Raw genomic sequence first — 25,498 nt, 5'->3', positions numbered from 1 at the left:
CCCGGCAACATACACCCCATAGTTCACATGGAGTTTAGACGCACTAAACACTCAACATCATCAACACTTATTCCTCCATCGGTCGATCCAACAAGTCTTTCTGTAAACCATGAGAGGAGGAGGAGGATGTGGTGATGGTGGTCATGATGAAGATGCTGATGGTGATGATGAAGGTGATAATGATGACGATGATGAAGATGAGGAGGATGGCAATGATAATTAAGATGATGATGATGGTGGGGATGAGGATGATATTGGTGATGATGGTGATGAATATGGAGAAGATGATGATGAGGAGGAGGATGATGGTGATGATGACGATGATGAAAATAGAGAAGATGATGATGGTGTTGATGATGATGATGATGATAAGGATGATGATGACGATGACGTGATGGCGAGAGTGATGATGATGATGCTGATGATGATGATGATGATGCTGATGATGATGATGATGATGATGGTGATGGTGATGATGGTGATGATGATAGTGATGATAATGGTGATGATAATAGAGAAGATGATGATGGTGATGATGGTGATGATGATTGTGATGTTGATGATGATGGTGATGTTGATGTTGATGATTGTGTTGATGATGATGATGATGATGATGATGATGATGATGATGATAATGGTGATGATAATAGAGAAGATGATGATGGTGATGATGGTGATGATGATTGTGATGTTGATGATGATGGTGATGTTGATGTTGATGATTGTGTTGATGATGATGATGATGGCGATGTTGATGATTGTGTTGATGATGATGATGATGATGATGATAATGATGATGATGATGACGATGATGATGGTGATGATGATAATGATTGATGTGGATGATGATGATTAAAGAAGGTGTTGTTGACGATGATGATTAAGGTGGTAAATATGTAAATGAAAAGTGTAATTTATTCATACATCTAGCGTGCATTCATTTTTCTTTCGTTCACCATCGTCCGCGTTCATGACAAACATATAATTAAACACATCGATCTTTATGTGTTGTTGGCAAAACAGGCTGCTAGCTCCGATGTGTGTATGTATATATCTTCCCCTCCCCCCTCTATCTATCTCTATCTCTATCTATCTCTATCTCTATCTATCTCTATCTCTATCTATCTCTATCTCTCTCTCTCTGTCTCTCTCTCTCTCTCTCTCTCTCGCTCTCTTTATATACATATGTATATATAAGAGGTTTAAAATTAGTAGTTGAGTGAATACTATTTCAAAAACTCTGTTTACCTGACAGTGCAGTGCAGTCATGTGTTGATATCGTGCAGAAAAAGCCAGGATACGACCCTATTTTGTCACAGGGTTTCTGTGGTGTACTCGTGTCGCTACGCGGGTCTAAACCATAGCTTTTGATGGTAATGCACAGTGATATAACTAACACTGACAATGTTTTTCTGCTTTGTTAACTTTAAGTTTTGCATATGGCCGCTGTTGCCTGTTAACAGATAAATGGGGGCATGATTTTCGGATAAACTGTGATCAAATATTTATGATAAATTGGAAAAGAAAACAATACATAAAATGTATTTTCTAGTCTTGTTGTTTGTGGGGTTTGTGGATATCAACCATGTTTCCACCACTGTAAATAGACAGAAATGGGCTTCAGAATAAAAGCCCTAGGCAAGCAGCAACACATCAAGGCTCTTGTATTCAACATAAATCTCCTGTAAGCTGTAACTTTGAAGCAACACTATACTACACGATACTACCTTGTTTTCACCTATGTTTATCTCTAGGGTGTTACACAATTATCAACCACAATGTAAGTCATTTAATATGTTTGTAATAACACCGGTTAATTTGCTGTTTTGTGATCGGAGACATCTTGTCATCTGCTCTCCCGCCTGGAGGCTAGCATGTTAGCATCTCTTGTTGTCACTTTGTCACCACTTAGCACTCCCGGGAGCTTAGCATTTATGGTGCGAGCGTGGATCTCAACACCACTCGACTGAGCGGCGCTGACCGCAGATCCAAGGTGGAGAGGTCTGGGTGCGCGCCAGCTGCGAGACCTTTCACAGTAAAACAGGAAGAGGTGTGAGGATGGCAAAACACTGATAGCCTAAATGGTCCCAAGCCATGCTCTATTTTTAGATCAGAAAATATTTTTTCTCACATACAGAAGCTCTTTCTCTCTCTCTCTCTCTCTCTCTCTCTCTCTCTCTCTCTCTCTCTCTCTCTCTCTTTTCTCTCTCTCTCCCTCTCTCTTTGTCGCTAACACATCCACACGTCGACACAACCTACGAACATTTTCTCTTTGATGCAATCACTCCATGTCCACCTTCCTTCAATCTCTCTCAGTCTCCGTTTACTCATTCTATTTCTTACACATCTCTTGCACACCAACACCCACATATGCACCCACCCACCCACACAAACACACACATGGACACATACATAGACACACACTGGCGTGTGGGTGTGTGTGGGTCTGTCTATGTGTGTGTCTATCTGCATGTTGGCCCATGACGTCACCCAGGACCAAATCCCTGACCCCTGGCCTCGTCCTGGTCCTGATGCTGGGACCAGACGTTGTCCTGGCGATGGCTTAGAGGTGCTGGATCTGTCCCTGGTGTCTCCGGTCAAGCATCCATTATTTAACAGACTGTTGATCATGCTGCACTTAAGCCTTAAGGCTTAGCAATCCTCTCTCTCTTGATTAATACGACGACCGCCCTGATGCCCATTAACAGCACCCTGTGATGAGTAGATGCTCCTCAAGTACTGCTACTACCGTAGTACTCCATGTAAGCTGTATGTATATGTTTATCTATGCGTGCGTTTGTGTTTTTTGGTGTTTATGTGCAAGTGTGGGAGCGTGTGTGTGTGTCTGTGTGTTGTGTGAATCCCGCTCTACACTTTGAAATTATTAAAATATTACTGCTACGTTAAGTTGATAGGTGGTAGCGGGTGATATTATTTCAGAGGGAACAAGAGAATTTATATTTGAAATCCTATAGTAGCACTATAAAGGCTGGGCCTCAACATACAGAACGTTGTGAATACCATGAATAACATGAATATTTGAATACTAAATGCTAAAATAATATATATATAATAATAATTCTGGAACCACCATGTAGGGTAATAAGAACCTATATCCTTCCTTTACAGGATATTACGAAAAACGGTGCGGGGACGCAGTTCACACCGTATAATGTGACTGTTACTACTATGTGTTCTTTTTATTGAATGGTTTATGGAGCACTGCATTAGCATAAGGGTTAGGGGTACAATTTAGCAGTCACAGCATTTAAAGACATCAAATGGGAAGGTTCGGGGGGGGGGGGAAGAACTACATTTTTTTGATCAAAGTTTAGTTCTTTGATCAAACCATCATCACCGTCTCTCATGGCTTCACTAAAACATCCGTTACCAATATCCTTTGTCATATTGGCAGGCGCGCTTGTGCTTAATGCTTGGCAGAACAAAGCACTTTCACCAAGGACACGGGTTGGTAATGGTTGGCAATGTTGTAGTCGATCCAGGAGGCACAATGGTTTGATCACCAATGCCGGCATGTTCCTCTAAGAACCGCTGTAATGAATAGTAAACAATGGTGTATGCATAGATTTACGTCAATCCATCGAACCTTCTCTGCCCCCCCAGCGGTCCCCTTCCCTCTGAGCCACCGGCTGACGGTGAAGGAGGTGTTCGACCTGGAGGGGAAGCCCCGGGTGGACCTCCTCAAGGCCCACCTCACCAAGGAGGGACGTGTGGAGGAGGCCGTCGCCCTGCGCATCATTGCCGAGGGGGCCTCCATCCTGCGCCAGGAGAAGACCATGCTGGACATCGAGGCCCCGGTCACAGGTAGGCCCTCCTCTCTTGGCATGTGGGGCCCGTCACAGTTGGCCCTTCACAGGTAGGGGCCCCTCTCTCTACATGTGGGGCCCTTCACAGCTGGATCCCCTCTCTCTGCATGTGGGGCCCATCACAGTGGGCCCTTCACAGGTAAGGGCCCCTCTCTCTGCATGTGGGGCCCTTGACAGGTAGGGCTTTCTCTCTACATGTGGGGCCCTTCTCAGGTAGGGTCCTCTCTCTCTACGTGTGGGGCCCTTCACAGGTAGGGTCCCCTCTCTCTACGTGTGGGGCCCTTTACAGGTAAGGTCCCCTCTCTCTACGTGTGGGGCCCTTCACAGGTAGGGTCCCCTCTCTCTACGTGTGGGGCCCTTCACAGGTAGGGTCCCCTCTCTCTACGTGTGGGGCCCTTTACAGGTAGGGTCCCCTCTCTCTACGTGTGGGGCCCTTTACAGGTAGGGTCCCCTCTCTCTACGTGTGGGGCCCTTTACAGGTAGGGTCCCCTCTCTCTACGTGCGGGGCCCTTTACAGGTAGGGTCCCCTCTCTCTACGTGCGGGGCCCTTTACAGGTAGGGTCCCCTCTCTCTACGTGCGGGGCCCTTTACAGGTAGGGTCCCCTCTCTCTACGTGCGGGGCCCTTTACAGGTAGGGTCCCCTCTCTCTACGTGCGGGGCCCTTTACAGGTAGGGTCCCCTCTCTCTACGTGCGGGGCCCTTTACAGGTAGGGTCCCCTCTCTCTACGTGCGGGGCCCTTTACAGGTAGGGTCCCCTCTCTCTACGTGCGGGGCCCTTCACAGGTAGGGTCCCCTCTCTCTACGTGCGGGGCCCTTCACAGGTAGGGTCCCCTCTCTCTACGTGCGGGGCCCTTCACAGGTAGGGTCCCCTCTCTCTACGTGCGGGGCCCTTTACAGGTAGGGTCCCCTCTCTCTACGTGTGGGGCCCTTTACAGGTAGGGTCCCCTCTCTCTACGTGTAGGGCCCTTTACAGGTAGGGTCCCCTCTCTCTACGTGTGGGGCCCTTTACAGGTAGGGTCCCCTCTCTCTACGTGTGGGGCCCTTTACAGGTAGGGTCCCCTCTCTCTACGTGTGGCCCCCCCCCCCAGTCGGCTACAATGCCACGCGGTTGATTCTGCCAGCATCGGCTGGTGGGAGGGAACAGCATTGCAGTTGGAAGTACCTCAAACCTGGAAATTAGAGCCTATCAATATCTTTTCTTCTGGCTAGGCAATGATTTGCACGTCAAAATATGCATTTAAAGTGTTTCATCCCACAGGGTTGAATATCCCTGAGATTCAGTTGAGATCTCCTCCTGCTCAGCCTCTCTTCCTGCTGCTAGAGGGAGGGTACAGTTTTGCGGATGAAAGTACTTAAAACCTAGAAATTAGAGCCTATCGATATCCCTTCTTCTGGCGTTGAAACGATGTGCATATCAAAATAGGCATTTACAGAGGATCATCCAACAGGGTAGAATATCATTGAGATTCAGATCTCCTTCAGCTCACCCTCTCTTCGCGCTGCTAGTGGAAGTTTACAACGTTGTTCAACGGATGTGATCTAAAATCAGGAAATTGAAGTCTGTCAGCCCTCATGGATGCTGAACGTCTAATCAATAGCCAATTGTCATTTGACACATCGCAACTATTTGCATAAAGTTCATCTTTTGTCCCTGCCCCCTTTATGCAGTGCAAGCCCCGCCTCCCCCACGGGGTCATCCCGCGGGGGTCAGTCACAGATTAATGGCTGTGCTATTCGGCGGGAATCCCTGCCTCTTTCAAGTAGACGTTAAGCTGCCGCCGGGTGACGCACAGTGTCGAATTTGGGTCATCCCCACTCTTCACCGCTGAGGGCCCAACCCCAGAGCCAGAAGATTCTGGTGCTTTCAGCTCCTACTCAGCCCAGAGACAGAGACCAAAACGTTTTGTGTCTGGTTGCTGTTGTTGTTTTTATTGTTGTTGTTGAGCTAGCCAAATGTCTGCTAACATCTCCTGTCTGCTAGCTAATAGAACAAACTGCAATGCTGTTCTCGCTGGACAGATGGCGAGAAATGGAGCCAAAACATTGGCTAAAGGCTGGAATATGTGTTGTGTACAGACTGGAAATATATTGATTTTAGTCCTACTTTTTTGACAAAACATGGTATGCTTGTAAAGACAGACATATTTTCTGTTAGCAGCAGGAGTATCCAACTGGATTCCTATACTGATGGATGATCCACTATAAATGTGTCAGTTAACTACAAATAGATTTTTAGACAAGCACAATTTCAAAGCAAAATGAAAAGACATTGATAGTCTCTTTGTGTCAGTGAATATCTGAGAATGAAATTTGTGAAATGTGAATGTAAATTATGTTGACCGTGCTATGGTTCCTAAACCCTAGTTCCTATTGAACACCATAGGCTTGAGCCATGCTAATGACGAGCTAACACCATAAAACTCTACCTGAAAGGGAAAGCTAACGATTGCCGAGGATGAGTCTACCTATTTTCCATCAGCAGGGGCGTGTTGCATCCAGTCTTTGTTATTGCTCCAATGTGAGAGAACTAAAAAACAAACCAACAAAAATATTTTGCCAGCAGCTAGAGCCACAGCAGCAGTGACAGTGCAAATAAGCTACATCTGTGTGTGTGTGTGTGTGTGTGTGTGTGTGTGTGTGTGTGTGTGTGTGTGTGTGTGTGTGTGTGTGTGTGTCTGTGTATGTATGTGTGTGCCTGTGTGCGGTTTCTGAGTGTGTGTGTGTGTGTGTGTGTGTGTATGTATGTGTGTGTCTGTGCGGTTTCTGAGTGTGTGTGTGTGTGTGTATGTGCGTGTGGTGTGTGTATGTGTGTGTGTGTGATGTGTGTATGTGTGTGTATGTGTGTGTGTGTCTGTGTGCAGTTTCTGAGTGTGTGTGTGTGTGTGTGTGTGTGTTTGTGTGTATGTGTGGTGTGTTTATGTGTGTGTGTGTGTGTGTGTGGCTGTGTGTGTGTCTCTGTGTGTGTCTGTGTGTGCTCCTGTTCTTCTATACTTTTGAGGACCAAAGAAATGCACCGATAAACAAATGACAGATAGCAAATGATGGATAACATTGCTGCACACTGTAACCAGAAAGTATTATATTCTAGTGTTACATAAGAATATATTCATATTTCGTGGTTGGGTAAATCTATTAAATCTGCCTGCCTCAATTTCCTTTTCCACTTAATTCGTCTAGTGTGTGTATACCTAACTATATCTCCCCATCTATTTTTAAGTAGAGATAGGTAGAGAGATGCATAGATAACGACCATGCCACACACACACACACACACACACACACACACACACACACAATCACACACACACACACATAAATCCCTTCTCTGTTCTGCTGTCACTTGCTGGTTTTTCTCTCGCTCTAAACTGTCAAATTATATCGCTTAACTCATTGGTATCAAATATCGAGGCAATCTTCATTTAAACATACAGTCACAAAGACTATGGCCTTGGCAACACAATAGCTGCAATTAATTGCATTCGATCCGATTCATACAATGCAAAGTTTGTTTAGCAGTGTTCAGTACTGTATTCGTATATATATATGTATATAATCACATACATACTCCTTACAGGACACTGAGGTCTGTTGTGTTGAATTGATGAGAATGTGAATTCAGGATGAAATATATATGGTGTGTGTATCCATGAGCAGGGGCCTGTCTCGTCTCATCTCGGTTCTGTAGGAAAGGTTTGGAGCCGTGGGGCTGGGCTGCTACTGCTGCTGCCGTGTGTTAGTCTGCATACATATATTATGAGACATTTATGCACTTTTCAATCTTTGCTGGAAGTGTTTGTGCGTGAGTTTGTGTGAGTTTGTTTGTGTAGTTTTGTGTGTGTGTGTGTGTGTTTGTATATGTGTGTGTGTGTGTGTGTGTGTGTGTGTGTGTGTGTGTGTGTGTGTGCAAATATTGGTGTGTATGTGTTTGTGTGTGTGTGTGTGTGTTTGTGTGTGTGTCTATGTGTGTGTCCATGTGTGTCCATGTGTGTGCGCGAGTTTATTTGATTGCTTTAGTCACACAAGCCCGGTCTCCCACTCGCATGGCTCTAAGCTTTGAGTGGGTGGAGAAAAGAGAGAGAGCGAGAGAGAGAGAGAGAGAGAGAGAGAGAGAGGAGAGAGTGGATAGGGGGATGAACTGAGAGATGCGAGGGGGAGAGGAGAGATGAAAGAAAAAGAAAGAGGAGGACATGAGAGAGCGAGGAGATAGGAGAGAGGAGAGAGAGAGAGTCCAAGGGGGAGAGGAAGGAAGGAGAGAATAACAGCAAGGAGAAGAGGAGAGAGTGAGGGGTAGACGGAGAGAGAACACGAAGAGAACAGAGAAGAACAGAGAAGAGGAGGCAAAGGAGAGAAGGGAGAGAGACAGTCGAGGGAGAGGAGAGAAAAGAGAGGGAGGGTGAGAGAAGAGAGTGGAGGGAAGTGATAGAGGGGAGAGTGACAGAAGGGAGAGGAGGAGAGATGAAAAATTAAAGATGGTGAGCAAACGAGATGTGGGTTACCCACTCGATAACCTACATCCCTCCTACATCTCTCCTACGTCCCTCCTTGTCTTTTATAGTCCACCGCCTCCTTCCAACCGGAGAGCATATTAGCATCTTACAGGCAGTTAGTTTCGCCTTAAACGCACTGTAGCAAACCATTTCAGAGCTATTATCTGAATGTAATTTGTAAGAAAAGGCCTAGTCATCTGTCAGCTATTAGTGAGTGGGATCCACTGTGACAGTATCTGTTGCTCGTTGGCGGTGCCTTCCTCAGGATGAGACAATTACGATTTTGGACTGCTCCCGGCTCTTTTCTTACCAATCAGGGAATCTCTTCCCTGATTGGCCATTGATCGGGGGCTCCATCTTTCCTGTCAATCATATTCTCGCTGCACATGCCAGTTGTCATCTGGCAGGGTAACCCAGGGTGGGAGGGAGCAGAGAGGGAGGGAGGTGTGCGTTTCCAGAGAGGGTGTGTTTTATTGCATTTCCTCTTTTTCTAAATCCTGCTCTGATCCACTCTCCTTCTCCACTATCTTTCTCCGTCTTTTTACAACCCTGGTATATATGGCCACTTTACTGTCCCCACTTGGATGATGCTCTCGCTGATCCGCTGCTAGGAAATGCAGTTCTTCTTCTCCTGAAGAGGGTTTCTTAAAATCGACCAAGCAGCTGTTCTAATCAGACCAATAGAGTGCATCTCTCCCCGGCTGCTAGACGCAGACCAGGATTTGTCTGTACGCAGGCCCGGTGTCTCAAGAACGCTTGTGTAAGTGGTGATAAGGTGAAGAAATATTAGATTGTGAGCCAAACAACATGATGAGCCTCAGAGAGAAAACCCTTCTCCGTCTCTCTGACTCCACACAACCTCAGCAACCTACACTCACAAATACACATGGGAGACGGATACATAGAGAGAGAGGGCGAGGGAGAGAGAGAGGGAGAGAGAGGGAGAGAGAGAGAGAGAGAGAGGGAGAGAGGGCGAGAGAGAGAGAGAGGGAGAGAGAGAGAGAGAGAGAGGGCCTACAGGCAAGGACCAAAGCAACATCTGTATGCCAATATTACATAAGGGCAAGGGATTTTTTTTCTTGAAAAAATATATCACCATAGCAACAAGAGTGTGCAGCTTCACTCCCTCTCTACCTCCCTCCACATCTCTTCCTTATCCTTAAGATCACCACCTTCTATCTTTCTCTCTATCTCTCCATCTGTCGATCGATCTATCTACATCTATCTACATATATCTATTTATCTATCTATGTCTGTCTGTATGTATGTATTTATCTATCTATCTATCTAGTGATGTATGGATTTAGGTTTATATATATATATATATTTATAGAGATATATATTTTTATATATATATCTTTCTACCTATTCAACTATTGACCTGTCTATCAATCTATCTATCTATCTATCTATCTATCTATCTATCTATCTATCTATCTATCTATCTATCTATCTATCTATCTATCTATCTATCTATCTATCTATCTATCTATCTATCTATCTTATCTATCTATCTATCTATCTATCTATTGATCGATCGATCTATCCATCCATCCATCCATCCATCCATCCATCCATCCATCCATCCATCCATCCATCCATCCATCCATCCATCTATCCATCTATCTTATCTATCTATCTATCTATCTATCTATCTATCTATCTATCTATCTATCTATCTATCTATCTATCTATCTATCTATCTATCTATCTATCTATCTATCTTTCTTTCTATCTCTTTCTTTCTGTTTATCTTTTTCTGTCTCTGTTGAATCTTTTCATCCTTCCACAGAGCCATACAGCCATCCTTACATCTATCAATCCATCCATCTTTCCATCAATCCATCATCCATTCATCCATCCATCCAGCTTTACATCCATGCAACCATGCAGCCATCCATCTATACATCCATCCTTCCATCCATCTATCCATAATGATACCGTGGCTTCAGATTCAGAGTTACACACGACTCTTTGCCAGATCAGTGGTGTGCGACCGCACTGCTCTGGTCCTTCCTCCCCACTATCTCCTCGACCGGGCCCAGCCCGCCATCAGCGCCACAGCCACTCGCCATCGCTGCGTGTGCTCCACAAGGAGCGTCACCAAGCACTGCTTGCCGTGCGAGTTGACGCCGGCGTGGACCTCGGCCCTCTTTTTGGGGCCGAGGTCCTCCGCGGCACCCATCGAGCAGGGTGCCAGCATTTCCCCGTCGAATGGACAGGCTGACGGAGCTGCTCAATAGACACAACGCCTGATGGGTCCAGAGGAGCCGAGGGGTTGGCGTCGCCTCTCCCCTCCCACTGATAATCGTACCGTCTCTACGGTCCACTGTCTTCTCTCCAGGCTGTCACACGATCACAGCCGTAGCACGCTGAGCCCGCTGAGCATGCAACGTTGGGTGTGCTTGGCATGTTTGCATGCATCAGGGGCCGCGGGGTTGGCTTCCTGTCGTGTGCGAGGAGAGACAGAGATGAGATAGCATGTACACATCAGCTCAAGGAGGCATATTGTATTTAGAGATTTTCATATTGTTGGTATGCGTCTACCAATACTAGTACTGCTACTACTATTACTGCTACTACTACTAATACTACTACTGCTTATATTACTACTGCTTCTACTCATACTATGGCTACTTCTACTACTACTACTTTTACAGCTACTACGACTACTGATATCTTGTCTTGGGGACAACCATGAATTATTATTAATTATTTATTTGAGTGGTATGAATATATATTTACCAGTGTGTGGGGAAATCCATGTCTATTATTAATAATTACAATAATATATATTATACTGTGCAAGGACATAAATGTGTTTTTATTGTTTAATAATAATAATAATAATAATATAGATTCATAATAATAATAAAAATAATCTAGTGTGTGCAGACATCCTTGATTAATGGTAATAATCATGTATCAATAATAATCATATAACATATGTTCTAGTATAAGGGGACATTCGTAGATTCATGTTAATAGTGTATTAATAATAACAATGATATATGCGTTCCAGTATGTGGGGACATCCATGGGCAGTTCTTCGACCTCATGAAGCTGTTTGAGGTGGGGGGCTCACCAGCCACCACGCGCTACCTCTTCCTGGGAGACTACGTGGACCGCGGCTACTTCAGCATCGAGGTACAATAACACACTCTGGGACTACACCGGTGCTGTTTGAGCAGGGGGAAAATGACGCCTGAGCGCTAACTAGTAGCCTGCCTGGACTGCATTTATACAGCGCTTTTCTAACCAGAAAAGCGTTTTTTCTTTACAATATTGCCCAACATTCACACACGACGGCGGTGTCAACCACGCAGGGCGACAGCCAGCTGATCGGGAGCAGGGGTGAGGTGTATTCCTAAGGGAAACCTCGACTTTCCGAGCCAGGAATCGAACTAGCAACCTTCCGGTTACCAGCCAAACCGCGGCACCTCCTGAGCCACATTTCGCCCCTGCGGCATGCCACCACTAGTGCGCTAACCACGCAAACAAGATTGAGTCCTGCCTTACAAACCCAGTGTGTCTTTACTGAGCTGTGCATAAAGGAACACATGCTCATACAAAAACAAAAACAAAAACAGATCTTGAAATTCATTCATTCATACGGATTCAGCCGGATGAGTTTAAATAAAATGCAAATCAAAGCACATTGTTCCGTCTTGCTCCACCGGTAGAGCAAGGAATTAATACTGCCAGGGTTAGGGGTTTGATTCCATGTCTATCCTAAACTAGTAGAGCAAAGCATTAACACTGCCATGGTATGGGGTTTGATTCCATGTCTATCCCAAACTAGTAGAGCAAAGCATTAACACTGCCATGGTATGGGGTTTGATTCCATGTCTATCCTAAACTAGTAGAGCAAAGCATTAACACTGCCATGGTATGGGGTTTGATTCCATGTCTATCCTAAACTAGTAGAGCAAAGCATTAACACTGCCATGGTATGGGGTTTGATTCCATGTCTATCCTAAACTAGTAGAGCAAAGCATTAACACTGCCATGGTATGGGGTTTGATTCCATGTCTATCCCAAACTAGTAGAGCAAAGCATTAACACTGCCATGGTATGGGGTTTGATTCCATGTCTATCCCAAACTAGTGGAGCAAGGCATTAACACTGCCAGGGTATGGGGTTTGATTCCATGTCTATCCCAAACTAGTGGAGCAAGGCATTAACACTGCCAGGGTATGGGGTTTGATTCCATGTCTATCCCAAACTAGTAGAGCAAGGCATTAAAACTGCCAGAGTTAGGGGTTTGATTCCCACTGGGTATACTCATTTGAAGCACTCATGAAAAAGTGCCTATGAAACACTGTTTATGTATCTAAGGCACCATCGATACATGCTGGTGACAGTCCTTGAGCAAGATGAATCAACGCAAACACAGGAAATCATGCATAGGAGAAATCATGGACGGTAGTAATAATTCAAGACATGCGAGTCAGTGTAATGTTCAGCAGGAACTGTTCCCTGAACTGTCAACATTTTAGTAGAAAGCCATTAGATTAAACATAATGAATATTTTAAGATTTGATCGAGCATGTTATATTATTTATTTATTTTCTGCTTTCATACAAATGCTTTGATAGCATTTGAATGATGAGGATTTATGTGATATTTTTACATTTGCTTTTGCATGTGTGTCTGTTGTCTTAATATGCAAACTAACCCTTTGTATTTGTATTTTCTTTCTTTCTTTACAGTGTGTGTTATACCTTTGGTCGCTGAAAATCCTTTATCCAAAGACGTTATTTCTACTGAGAGGCAACCATGAATGTAGACATTTGACAGAATACTTCACCTTCAAACAAGAATGTGAGTAACACACGTTGTCAAGCTTGTGATAGCTTGTAATAGCTTGTGATAGCTTCCTCTGTTTCAAGACCCCGGATGACAACGACGTGTGTACATCTTTATAAATAGTTTTATACATAAAGGAGAGATTCTTCGGAGCCGGAGAGCAGCCAGGAACCACAGCGGGGAATATCACTCTGAATCATGTTTCCTGGTTCACTTCCTGTCCTTTATTATTTAGCTTTCCTCCTTGTTTTGTTTACTCCTGTCTCTTTCTCCTCTCTCCTCTCCTCCTTTATGTCCTCCTTTCTCTCCTCGTTCCACCTCTCCTTTTGCTTTTTGTCTCTCTTCTCCTACCTTTTTTGCCTCCTTTCTCCTCTCCTCCCTCCATAGCAGAACCTCCCTCCCCATCCATCTCTCCTTTCCTCCATCCTTTCTCCCTCTTTTCCATCCTCTCCTCTCATCACTACTATGTCCTCTCCTCCATTCTCTCATCTCTCCTCATTTCTCTCCTTCCTCTCCGCTCCTTTATGTCCTCTCTCCTCTCCTCCCTCCTCTCCTTCCTCCTCTCCTGCCTCCTCTGCTCCCTCCTTTCCTCCCTCCTCTCCTCCCTCCTCTCCTCCCTCCTTTCCTCCCTCCTCTCCTCCCTCCTCTCCTCCCCCCTCTCCTCCTCCTCTCCTCCCTCCTCTCCTCCTCTCCTCCCCCCTCTCCTCCCCCCTCTCCTCCCTCCTCTCCTCCTCTCCTCCCTCCTCTCCTCCTCCTCTCCTCCCCCCTCTCCTCCTCCTCTCCTCCCTCCTCTCCTCCTCTCTTCCTCCTCTCCTCCCTCCTCTCCTCCTCCTCTCCTCCCTCCTCTCCTCCCTCCTCTCCTCCCTCTCCTCCTCCTCTCCTCCCTCCTCTCCTCCCTCCTCTCTTCAACCCTCTCCTCCACTCTCCTCCTCTGGTCGAGTCCCGTGCGATGCGGATTCCTCACACTGCTGTAGATTGTATCCAGAACTAGCTACTCTGTATTTCAGTTTGACTATTATACGTGGGTTGGTAAAAAGAGAGGAAAAGAGGAAAACAGTACATATGGTTAGGATGTTCATCAAATATGAATAGCCCCGACCAGTCTTTACCCTTTAACGCCATGAGCTTTGAAAGATACGTGTGATAAGAAAAGACGGGAGAGGAGAGTAGGTCACCTCACAGGAAACACAATCAGGACATTATCGCTCCTCAAAAGAAGGTCGCCTGGTAAAACTCACTCTACACAGCAGCTAAATGTAGCCCCGCTCCGACGTTAGGATGATAGGGTGAATTCACCCCTCTGCCTCCTCCTCTTTTTTCTCCTGTACACCTCAGACTCAATGGCAATGTAGAAATCATTTTAATTAAGGAATCCTATTTATCTTTGTTAACACAGTATGAGATAATGCATCAATGCAGAGTTTTCAAAGTCATGTTGGTGGGGCAGGATATTTTTAGAGTTATGGTGTTTGACTTTTGTTATGTTGTTTGACCCAGTTGAAAGGTTTTTTGGTGCAATTCCCAACGTCCACATCTACCCTTATGCATTCCTGAGCAAGATGCCCTTACCCCCTACCTGCTCATGCTTGTAATAAAAGTAACAACATAATGTTTTGTGTTACATTTGTGAGATACATAATGGTTAATTCATGGATTGAACTAACAGCTAGGGTGCTACTACGGTGCAGGTGTAACATCATGTGGTAAAGGTATTAGCAGTTCAAGATCTAGCAGGCCCGATCAGCTTTAGACTTTACACCTTGACATGTGTTGGATGTGTGTTCCCCTGGTCATTTCTGCCCCCTCCCTGCCGCAGGTAAGATTAAGTACTCGGAGCAGGTGTACGACGCCTGCATGGATGCGTTCGACTGCCTGCCCCTGGCCGCGCTCATGAACCAGCAGTTCCTGTGCGTGCACGGAGGCCTCTCACCTGAGATACACACCCTAGACGACATCAAGAAGGTTGGTTGTGTTTGTTAAATGAGTGTTTGTGAAATGTGTCTGACGTCAAATGGATGTAACCCTTTACCTGCCTCTACCGTCGATGAATTTGCAACACAAACGTGAAAGGTGCCATATTATACCACCAGGTCTGGGTGTGATTAGCCGTTACAAGACGTTTTGAACCTCTGCCTCTTCTGACGTTCCAAGTGGGCGTGTCCACCTAAATGTGTGCTGGATAAGTCAGTCTACCAGCCTACCCAGTGGACTGTAGCAAACGTTGCTCCTCGATCCGTCATACATCTAGGTGGACACGTGCAGATTTTCAAAAACGGCTACTAATGGCTGATCAGACCCACACCCGGTGGTATAATGTGACCGAAAATGTTACTAGGTCTTGAGCGGGCAAATTGCAGGTGCAGCTCCATGACCCTGTCCAGGAAATGTTCGGGAACATTTGCTCTCAATCCTAAGCCCCTTTTATGTCTGTGTCTCTGAACAGAGCGTACATTTGTGTGCTGAGCCTTTAACTAAACCAACCCCCCTACCATTCCCCCTCTCTGTGTGTAGCTGGACAGGTTTAAGGAGCCCCCTGCCTTCGGCCCCATGTGCGACCTGCTGTGGTCGGACCCGTTGGAGGACTACGGCAACGAGAAGACCCAAGACTTCTTCACACACAACTCAGTCCGCGGCTGCTCCTACTTCTACAGGTGAGATCTGTCTCATATGGTGTTCCCACTGTCTTCGCACCCTCTTCACACCCTCTTCACCTTGTCCTCACCCACACCTGGTTCTCCCCTCAGGTTCCGTCAGCCTTAATCAAAGTTTCATCAGGAGTTCTAGGCACCAGAAGGTTTCCGGTTTGATAAGATGAATGGATTGATAGATGGATAGATAGATAGATGGATGGATTAATGGGTGATAGCTGGGTGATAGATGGATGGATGGAGGATTATATGATAGATAGATAGATAGATGGATGGATTAATGGGTGATAGATGGGTAATGGATGGATGGAGGATTATATGATAGATAGATAGATGGATGAATTAATGGGTGATAGATGGGTAATAGATGGATGGATGGAGGATTATATGATAGATAGATAGATAGATGGATGGATTAATGGGTAATAGATGGGTAATAGATGGATGGATGGAGGATTATATGATAGATAGATAGATAGATAGATAGATAGATAGATAGATGGATGGATGGATGGATGGATGGATGGATGGATGGATGGATGGATGGATGGATGGATGGATGGATAGATAGATAGATAGATAGATAGATAGATAGATAGATAGATAGATAGATAGATAGATGGATGGATTAATGGGTGATAGCTGGGTGATAGACGGATGGCTGGATGGATAGTTTTGTCCAAACTTTTGATGCGGTATCTCCTTCATTAAGTTGCTTGCTGGTGGGAATGTCCTGACCTATATAACCACATGTGGGAACACACACACACACACACACACACTGTTCTACACACCCACACACACACACACACACACATTCACATGCGCACACACAGTGGGCACTTAACACATCATTATGGGTGCATTCCCCAAAGTAATAGATAAAAGTGGCCACAAAACTAGGTTGGCATCTCTATATAAGTACAATCACTGCAGTGCCACAGTACTTATACTGCAGTAGGTCATACTACGTAACGCAGTACTTATACTGCAGTAGGTCTCAACATATTAGATAATGCAGTACTATTACTGCAGAAGGTTATACTACAGAATGCAGTACTGTTACTGCAATACACAGTACTTTCATCGCAAGAGGAAATAGGTCTCAGGTGCTACATACCACAGTGCTATTACTGCAGTTGACTAACTATATAATGCATGACTACTACAGCAGTCAACAGTACTTTTCATGCAATAGGTCATTCTACATAACCCAGTCATATCAGTGCAATATGTCTGAGGTCACGCAGTGCCATTACTACAGTAGATCATACTATATAGCACAATACTATCAATGCAGTAGTCCATACTACATAGCACTGTACTACCAATGCAGTACACTAGGTCATACTGCATAACACAATACTACTAATGCAGTACAATAGGTCATTCTGCATAACAAAGTACTGTCAATGCAGTAGGTCATACTGCACAGCACAAAACTATAACTGCAGTACACAGTACTTTCACCTTAGTAGGCGACAGCACATAAAACAACACTGTCCCTGCAGTACACGGAAGTATAACCACCGTAGGTCGAGCACCACTACATGCACACTGCAGTACACCGTACTATCTCTGCAGTACACGGTACTATCTCTGCAGTACACCGTACTATCTCTGCAGTACACCGTACTATCTCTGCAGTACACCGTACTATCCCCGCAGCGGGTCATACTGTATAACAGAGTATTCTCTTGAAAGCTACAGAGCACGATAGCTCTGCTGGCGTTCATCCAGTTTGGCTAGTCATAGAACATCATATTTTAACACATTCCCTCTCAGCGTTTAAAATTCACATTCAGGCTGGTTGAGTTGTTATGTAAGCAGCGGAGAAAGCGTTTTGTAATAACTTTAGCGTTACTGTATTCTCTGGCTACCGCAGGAGGCTTCAGGCCTGTGGAGAATATACTGTGTGTAGGTTCTGCTATGATTTCCTATGTCTTTTATTATTTCTTTCTTTTTGGTTTCCTTTTTCCTTTTTATGTCTTTCTTTCTTTTTCCTTTATTTCTTTGTAACCTTCCTTGGAAATCATACTGCAGCATTTCTCAGTAAAAAAATGCCTATAACCAAACAATATCATTTGTCATATCTCAATGAACATTCACAATAACTAAGAAGACAGCAGCTCATATAACCATATTTCGGGGAAATGGTTACAGCAGTACAGCTTTCAATATTGTCATAAAATCACATCCATTCAATGATTCCCACAGAGTATCATGCACTGCTCTAAGAATACCAAACCTTTTCCTCACCCCCGTCTCACCCTCTTCCTTGTCTTTCTCTCGCTCTTCCTCTCTCTCTCTCTATCTCTGTGTGGGTGTATCTCACTGACAACATTTACATCAACACAAATTACTCTGAAAGAGCTTTGATCGTCAATATATTTCAAGATATATATTACCCATTCATGAATCCAGCACTTTAATCACCTATACCATATAAAACAATAGTCAAAACCAACATTACTAACCATATCATGATGACACCATCATCCAATGGGCTTGTAGGGAATCGTCATGTGACCTCTTGTTTTAGTTCTAATAGGAAGAGGCAGTATGCTGTACAGCGTCACATGGTGAGAGCGTTGTCTCGGCAGGCAGCACAGGGAGGGTCGAGTTGTTTTTCTCCCAGCGTAAACCCCCCAGCGCCTGAATATTTAAAATGTTGTGAAACTTTGATGTGACTGGGTGGCACTGACTGCTGAGGAAGGGAAGGGGGAGGGGCATGTTGCAGGATAGGACAGAATGGAAGAGAGTGTCAAAGTAAAGCGTTGCACAATAGCTTTTGTTTAATGTCTAAGGGAGCACATTTAATATTATATGAGGTACCATTAAGGAGAGGCTTTTATTCAAAGCCTATTGAAGTGAATTTTGAATTTAGAGACATTGAGGTGCAGGTAGAAGTTAAGGGGCGCCTTTGCACTTGAATGCCGACTGGGAGACTGAGGACATCGGGAATCGAACTTGGTAGCTTTCGGCTGGGAGTTGAAAAGCCAAAACACTGCCCCATCCTGCCCCCATTCCATTCACTAATGTTCAGGAATCAATAAGACAAAATACATTATTCGTCCAGTCATATTCGACGAGCAGCCAGCCAATGGGAAGGGAGTATTTACCCAGGAAAAAGTCCAAACCAGGCACTCTGAACCAATGGCGTCCTCTGTTCCCACAGCTACCCGGCTGTCTGTGAGTTTCTGCAGAGCAACAACTTGTTATCAGTGATCCGCGCGCATGAGGCACAGGATGCTGGGTAGGTGCACGCGCACACACACACACACACGCACTTACACACATGCATTCACAAACACACATGCGCACACACATTAACGTGCACATAGACACACGCACACACACAAACGCAATCTCTCACACATATACACGCTAACACGCAAAAAGACACGGACACACATACATGCACACAAACACACTTACACACATATCAGCACGCTAACAAACTTACAGTCACACGTACACACACACACAAACACATGCACACTAACACGTACACATTAACACACACGTAGACATAGTGACTCAATAATTGTACAGTAAAATAAAAGTCTATGAAAAGTTAATGTGTCCTGACAATATTTCATCTCGCTATCTAATTGTGAATTTTATAACAAAAACATGAATCCCATTGCTAACCGTATGTTCACAACAAAGAAGGCCTCATATTCATGCCTGTAATATTTCATGTCTGTATAAAAGATTAATCATAATAACTGTGAATTGAATATAATAATTGTGAATCATACAATGATGGCATGAGCCAACAACGGCAAGCTGATGACTGGATGACAAGCATGAGTATAAATCTTATATACATATGTTGTTGTGATGGTAGTTACCGGATGTACCGCAAGAGCCAGACAACTGGCTTCCCTTCACTCATCACCATCTTCTCCGCTCCCAACTACCTGGATGTTTACAACAACAAAGGTCAGACACTCTCTGTTTGTGCTGTACGCTTTGGATTTTAGAGCAAAACATAGAATCGTTAACTCTGCTCTCATTATGCATTTTTATAATTTATTTATACGCCTGTTACACTCATTCCCTTGTCCTTATCGTGCTCTTTTGATGTACCACAACATTAGATTGTATTATTTATTATAATTATTATAAATGATCGTAGAAGCAGCCAGTTGGAGTAGTAACCGTTGTAGGCCCTCATAGTCATTGCAGCCTGGTTGTCGTCAGGAGCTACAAAGCAATCTCTTCAAACAAACGTCTGTTCCAGTTACATTTGATTGTGTTGAGTCCGGTTCCGTTGAGTCCGGTTCTGTGGCTGTGTCCTGGTTTCCATGGAGATGCGGATGGCGAGCGTGGGAGGGGGCTGTCGGGATCGCTGACTGTGCATGTGGCTTAATATCTCTCGATATAACGGCGTCATCCTGGACTTACTGGCGCCATCTGGTGGCGATTCGTTTGCAAATTGTACACTATTGCTCGTCTAGGGCCCTACTATTATACGTGTTAAATGAAAAATGTGTAATAAATCTTTTACATATAACTGTGTTGTACATATATATAATATATAATGTTTGTTTTCACCGTCCTTCCCCTGCTCTCTCTTTGTAGCCGCTGTTCTCAAGTACGAGAACAACGTAATGAACATCAGACAGTTCAACTGCTCCCCGCATCCCTATTGGCTGCCCAACTTCATGGACGTCTTCACTTGGTCCCTCCCCTTTGTTGGAGAGAAAGGTATAGATTACCACTGAATCATCCATCAATCATTTGATAATGTTTTCAGATAAAACTATGAAGTTACCAATGAGCCAAGACTCAACTCAAATACTAGTTTTGTAATGAACTGAAACAGAGAAAGCTACAGGATATTTGCATTCATGAAGCAACAAACTAATTTTTACCGGACAGGATTGCACATTTGATTTAAAGAGAAGAAGACCTGTGTGACAGCGACCTAACTTGTGTGTGTGTGTGTGTGTGTGTGTGTGTGTGTGTGTGTGTGTGTGTGTGTGTGTGTGTGTGTGTGTGTGTGTGTGTCCTCCAGTCACAGAGATGCTGGTCAACGTGTTGAGTATCTGCTCCGACGACGAGCTCATGAACGACGAGGAGGAGATCTTCGACGGTAAGTGTCGAGGAAAAACTCATCCTGATAATAATATCCCAAATGCTACAGACCTTGTTCACATTGCTACGAGCTGATTCATCCGGCCTTTGTATAAATGATACTTGCACCTTGAAAAGGCTCCCTTCCTCTCCAATAAAGGGTTTTATGTTAGTTAGCATTCACAGCTGTGCATTTACATTTAGTGGATTTCGCTGACGCTTTTATCCAAAAAATCCATTAATTCACACACATAGGGCAGAGTCAGCCACGCAGGGCGACAGCAGGCTTGTCAGGAGCAGTGAGGGTTAGGCAGTTACGGTTACAAGTCAACCTGCTCTACCTCCTGATCTACTGCCGCCCAACAACACAATAAAGTTAACCTATAGAAGTCCGATACTGAGACCCTGCCAATCTCCAGACTTCTTTATCTGGTCGATTCCTTTGGTTGTCTTGCACTCTGCTAGACAACATTGCCCCTGATGTGAAAGGTTCCCTGTAAGAATCATGTACATCCATGGTCTCGCTGAGGGTGCTCAGTAAATACTGCCTCAGTGTCTTCCATGACCATTAAATCAAATACTTTGTTGTTATGAAGTGTCAATTTGTTCTTTGACACTAACTTACTTATTACTACAATAAATAATTTTGCATCAGCAAAAACTGAACTCAGATAACACTCAAACAAGTGCTATGATTTGTTGTGTGATGTGTTGTGTTGTGCTGTGATGTGCTGTGTTTTGTTGAGATTTGTTGTGTTGTGATGTGTTGTGATGGGGTTGTGATGTTATGATATGTTTGATGGATTGTGATGTGTTTCTATGTTATGATATGTTGTAATGGGTTCTGGTGTGTTGTGTTGTGTTGTGCTATGATATGTTATGATATGTTGTGTTGTGTGTTATGAAATGTAATGTGTTGTGATGTGTTTCTATGCTATGCTATGTTATGATTGGTTATGTTGCATGCATAGTGATGTTATGCTAATTGTTTTGCAGCAAACGCCGCCGCAGCGCGCAAGGAGGTGATCAAGAATAAGATCCGAGCCATCGGGAAGATGGCCAAGATGTTCTCCGTGCTCAGGTGAGAGACGCAGAGAGGAACAGAGAGAGGGACAGAGAGAATGAGTTTGTGTGCTTGTTTGTGTGTGTGCCTGTGCAGCAGGCCTGTGTGTTCGGGTTCGGGTCAGGCATACTCGGGTCCACCTCGGGTCATAGTTGGGTTTAGGTCATGGTTTCACCACCATGTATCATGGTGGTATTGGTGCAGCTGACTGTGTGTGTTTGCATTCATGCGTTATTTCTGCGTTCTTGTGTGTGTGTTTGTGTGTGTGTGTGGGCTGGTGTGTGCATGCACACACGTGTGTGTGTGTGTGTGTGTGTGTGTGTGTGTGTGTGTGTGTGTGTGTGTGTGTATGTGTGTGTGTGTGTGTGTGTGTGTGTGTGTGTGTGTGTGTGTGTGTGTGTTTGTGTGTGTGTGTGTTGCCTATGCTTGCGTGTATGTATATGGATGTGTTGCAGTACGGGTACTGGGTCCATCAGTGTGGTTGTTTTGTTCCAGGGAGGAGAGTGAGAACGTGCTGACCCTGAAGGGGCTGACGCCCACTGGCATGCTGCCCAGCGGGGTCCTCGCTGGGGGGGCACAGACCCTGCAGAGCGGTAAGACACCACCACCATCACCCCCACCTCCACCTCCAGTGCCTGTCCCTAATATACAGTCTGTATATAAGGGGTTAGGGGTTAGAGCTGTCGCACAGCCTCAACCACCACCGCTTATACACAGCACTAATTTCTGTGTCTCTACCTCGCTCGCCCTCTGCCTCTCCCTCTCTTTGTCTCTAGCTCTCTGACTGGCTGTCTGTGTCAATTCAGTTCAAGTCAATGAATTTCCCCAGTAAAAATCGACAGGCAATGCTCTCTGTCTCCATTCCTCTAGCTCTCTAGCCAAAACGGAGTACAATTAATATTTTCCTTTCTCTCTCTATATCTCTCTCTGTGTGCCTTTCTCTCTATGTCTCGTTCAATCTCTTTGTCTCTTTTTTCCCCTCCCTCTCTCGCTCTCTTTCCCTCGCTCTGCATGTCTCCCTCTATCTCTCCTTCCCTTCTCTCTGTCTCTATCTCAATGTGTTTCTCTCTCTCTGTCTCTCTCTCTCTCTCCTCCCTCCCTCGCTCTCTCTCTCTCTCTCTCTCTCTCTCTCTCTCTGTCTATGTCTCTCTCTCTCACTCTCTCTCTTTCTCTCTCTCTCTCTCTATTTATGTAAAAACAATCTCAGAAATTGAATTATAAACAATATGTCAACTGTTGCTAAGTGAGAGTTCATTCTTGGCTCATCGTATGTATCTAGCCTGGTCAGTGCATTCAGCTCAGCCTGTTTTAAATGAACCCTTTACTCCTACTCCTCCTCTTCCTACTCTCCTCATCTCCTTCTCTCCTCTCCTCTACAGCCACTATCGAGGCCATAGAAGCCATTGAGCCAGAGCCAGAAGACTCAGAGGGTAAATATGTTGTTTTCGAGTCAAAATTTTCCGTCTATACAGCTTTTTCCAAAAACGCTATCCATCCACACTGAACCGTCAGCTCAAACCTCTCATTCCAAGACCACTTGAGCTGGCTGACATTATAATTGAGTTTAATGTGTTAAGAGACGAATACAGACACATCGACACATTGTATTATTAGTGCGACAAGTCATTCGAATGCATTGCATTATATAACTTGTAGTTTATGCTATTGGCAATACCTGTCCCTAGATGAGATGGGTTTATCTGACCAATATTCTAACATATACAACAGTTAATATACAAAAGAAGCAAACAATGAAAAAATGCCAGCTGATGTCTGGATGCCATTTGAAGTCTACGTCATTGTTTTTGGTAATGAAGAAACTGGCTAAACAAAGCCAATGCTCACTAAATATTTTCACATTTAGTGAGCATAGTGTGGCCTAACTCTCATTGGTTTGTTTCCTTTCTCTCTCTATATCTCTCTCTGTGTGCCCTATGTCTCGTTCAATCTCTTTGTCTCTTTTTTCCCCTCTCTCTCGCTCTCTTTCCCTCGCTCTGTATGTCTCCCTCTATCTCCCCTTCTCTCTGTCTCTCTCTCAATGTGTTTCTCTCTCTATGTCTCTCTATCTTTGTCTTTCTCTCTGTCTCTCTGACTCTTTCCCTCTCTCTCTCTCCCTCTCTCCCTCTCTCCCTCCCTCTCTCCCTCTCTCTCTCTCTCCTTCTCTACCCGCCAGGGCGTGGCTTCTCGCTGAAGATCAACAGCTTCGCGGAGGCCAAGGGTCTGGACCGTATCAACGAGCGCATGCCCCCCCGCCGGGAGGGCGGGGCCCGCGTCGTGGTCGCGGGCAGCAAGACCATCGCGCCGGAGGCCAACGGCACCGACGACGGCAGCGGGCTGGAGTGACGACCGCGCGGTCGCTGCTGCTGCCGCCGCCGCCGCCGCCGCCGCAACGCCGCAACGCCGCTGCTGCCGCGCGGTTGCCGCGGTGTTTGCGTCGCTGTTGTTTGAGAACCCTCAGAACCCCCTGTGCTGCCTGACGCGCTACGCCGCAGCACTTATTACAACGCCTCAGAGAACCCAGACAGAAACCAAAACGGGCGGACAGAACACTCACACACTCTCTCTCTCTCTCTCTCAAAAACCTAGAAACCCATCAAACTTATTTAGAAAAAATACACATACAAAACAACCTTGCATCCGGCCGCTACGTGGATACGAGGCCAAGCTTTGACGACCTAGTCCTCTTATCGGGGCCTGAGGAGCCAATAGGGGCTATGGAGGTGGATTGTGATTGGCAGGAGGGCTGCGGTTTGTCTGTTGGATGGCTCACTGATTCACTAGAGACGACAGAGTGACCGGGATTCCACACGAGTTCTCTCAACTGTCAGGCAAACATAAGAACCCATGAATCATCTCACCATTTCATCCACTGTTTACTAAGATCATCGACAAATTTGTGTCATCTGGAGAAAAGAAAAGAAAATCGTGTTATTATTATTGCGCATCTTTTGATAGTATTGTTAAATATAACTGGAAGAAAAAAACTTGAGTACCATTGAGGACTGTGTACCTTTTACAACGTGAAGTCAGAACTTACCAGAGGACTGGAATTGATTGATTTTTTTCTGGTAGGATGGCACTAGTGTATGAGGGAGGAGGCCTTTGAGCATGTTTTACAGTCTGTGACCAGTCCACCAAAACAAAACTGCCAAGGTGTCGAACCCACACCCTCTCTCTCCCTAGAGTGGGTATCAAATCTGTGCTCCGCTGTTGCTCTCAACGTCCCTCCATCGTCATCAGCCTCACCGACATCATCATCAGAGAAAGTGTGAAGTGGGCCTGATTGGTTCCTCGGTTCACCAGTCCCTGATAACCTGCTAGAGAAACCCCCCTGTGATTGAGTTCCTCTTCTGCCTCTGAAGAAGTTAAACATTTCAGCTGGTCTAGTTTTTCCTCTGCTGTTTGGACAGTTGGCCACAAGGCCCAACTGACCAACTGCTTTGCCCAGGCCAATGGAGGAGTTCCTATGCTTTGGAGTGATTGGAAGTGTTGTGGACACAACCTCCCCTCTCCTTTACTTTTCTCAAGAAGAAGAAAGAATCCGATCAGTGTTCCTTCTTGAATGAGGGCACATTTGGA

At 45.1% G+C, this 25,498-nt stretch overlaps 1 protein-coding gene across 1 annotated transcript in view; it reads left to right on the top strand.

Annotated features, from left to right (window-relative positions):
• Positions 1 to 24,262, top strand: part of LOC307077200 (protein phosphatase 3 catalytic subunit alpha-like) — a gene marked incomplete at both ends in the record, with an annotated part of 26,587 nt that extends 2,325 nt beyond the window's left edge. The window contains 13 exons of the mRNA XM_079738532.1: positions 3,625 to 3,825; positions 11,337 to 11,461; positions 13,027 to 13,138; positions 14,940 to 15,085; positions 15,635 to 15,774; positions 18,950 to 19,027; positions 19,625 to 19,719; positions 20,362 to 20,487; positions 20,798 to 20,875; positions 21,853 to 21,937; positions 22,415 to 22,512; positions 23,299 to 23,349; positions 24,093 to 24,262. Coding sequence (XP_079594658.1) covers positions 3,625 to 3,825; positions 11,337 to 11,461; positions 13,027 to 13,138; positions 14,940 to 15,085; positions 15,635 to 15,774; positions 18,950 to 19,027; positions 19,625 to 19,719; positions 20,362 to 20,487; positions 20,798 to 20,875; positions 21,853 to 21,937; positions 22,415 to 22,512; positions 23,299 to 23,349; positions 24,093 to 24,262 — 1,505 coding nt within the window. The remainder of the gene's footprint in view (positions 1 to 3,624; positions 3,826 to 11,336; positions 11,462 to 13,026; positions 13,139 to 14,939; positions 15,086 to 15,634; positions 15,775 to 18,949; positions 19,028 to 19,624; positions 19,720 to 20,361; positions 20,488 to 20,797; positions 20,876 to 21,852; positions 21,938 to 22,414; positions 22,513 to 23,298; positions 23,350 to 24,092) is intronic.
• Between the last annotated feature and the right edge of the window lie 1,236 nt (positions 24,263 to 25,498).

This window comes from Pollachius pollachius (genome assembly GCF_949987615.1).
Source record: "Pollachius pollachius genome assembly, chromosome: 6".
Lineage (NCBI taxonomy): Eukaryota > Metazoa > Chordata > Actinopteri > Gadiformes > Gadidae > Pollachius > Pollachius pollachius.
Note: the sequence above shows the minus strand (reverse complement) of the source record. Positions and strands in the feature narration are given on the sequence as shown.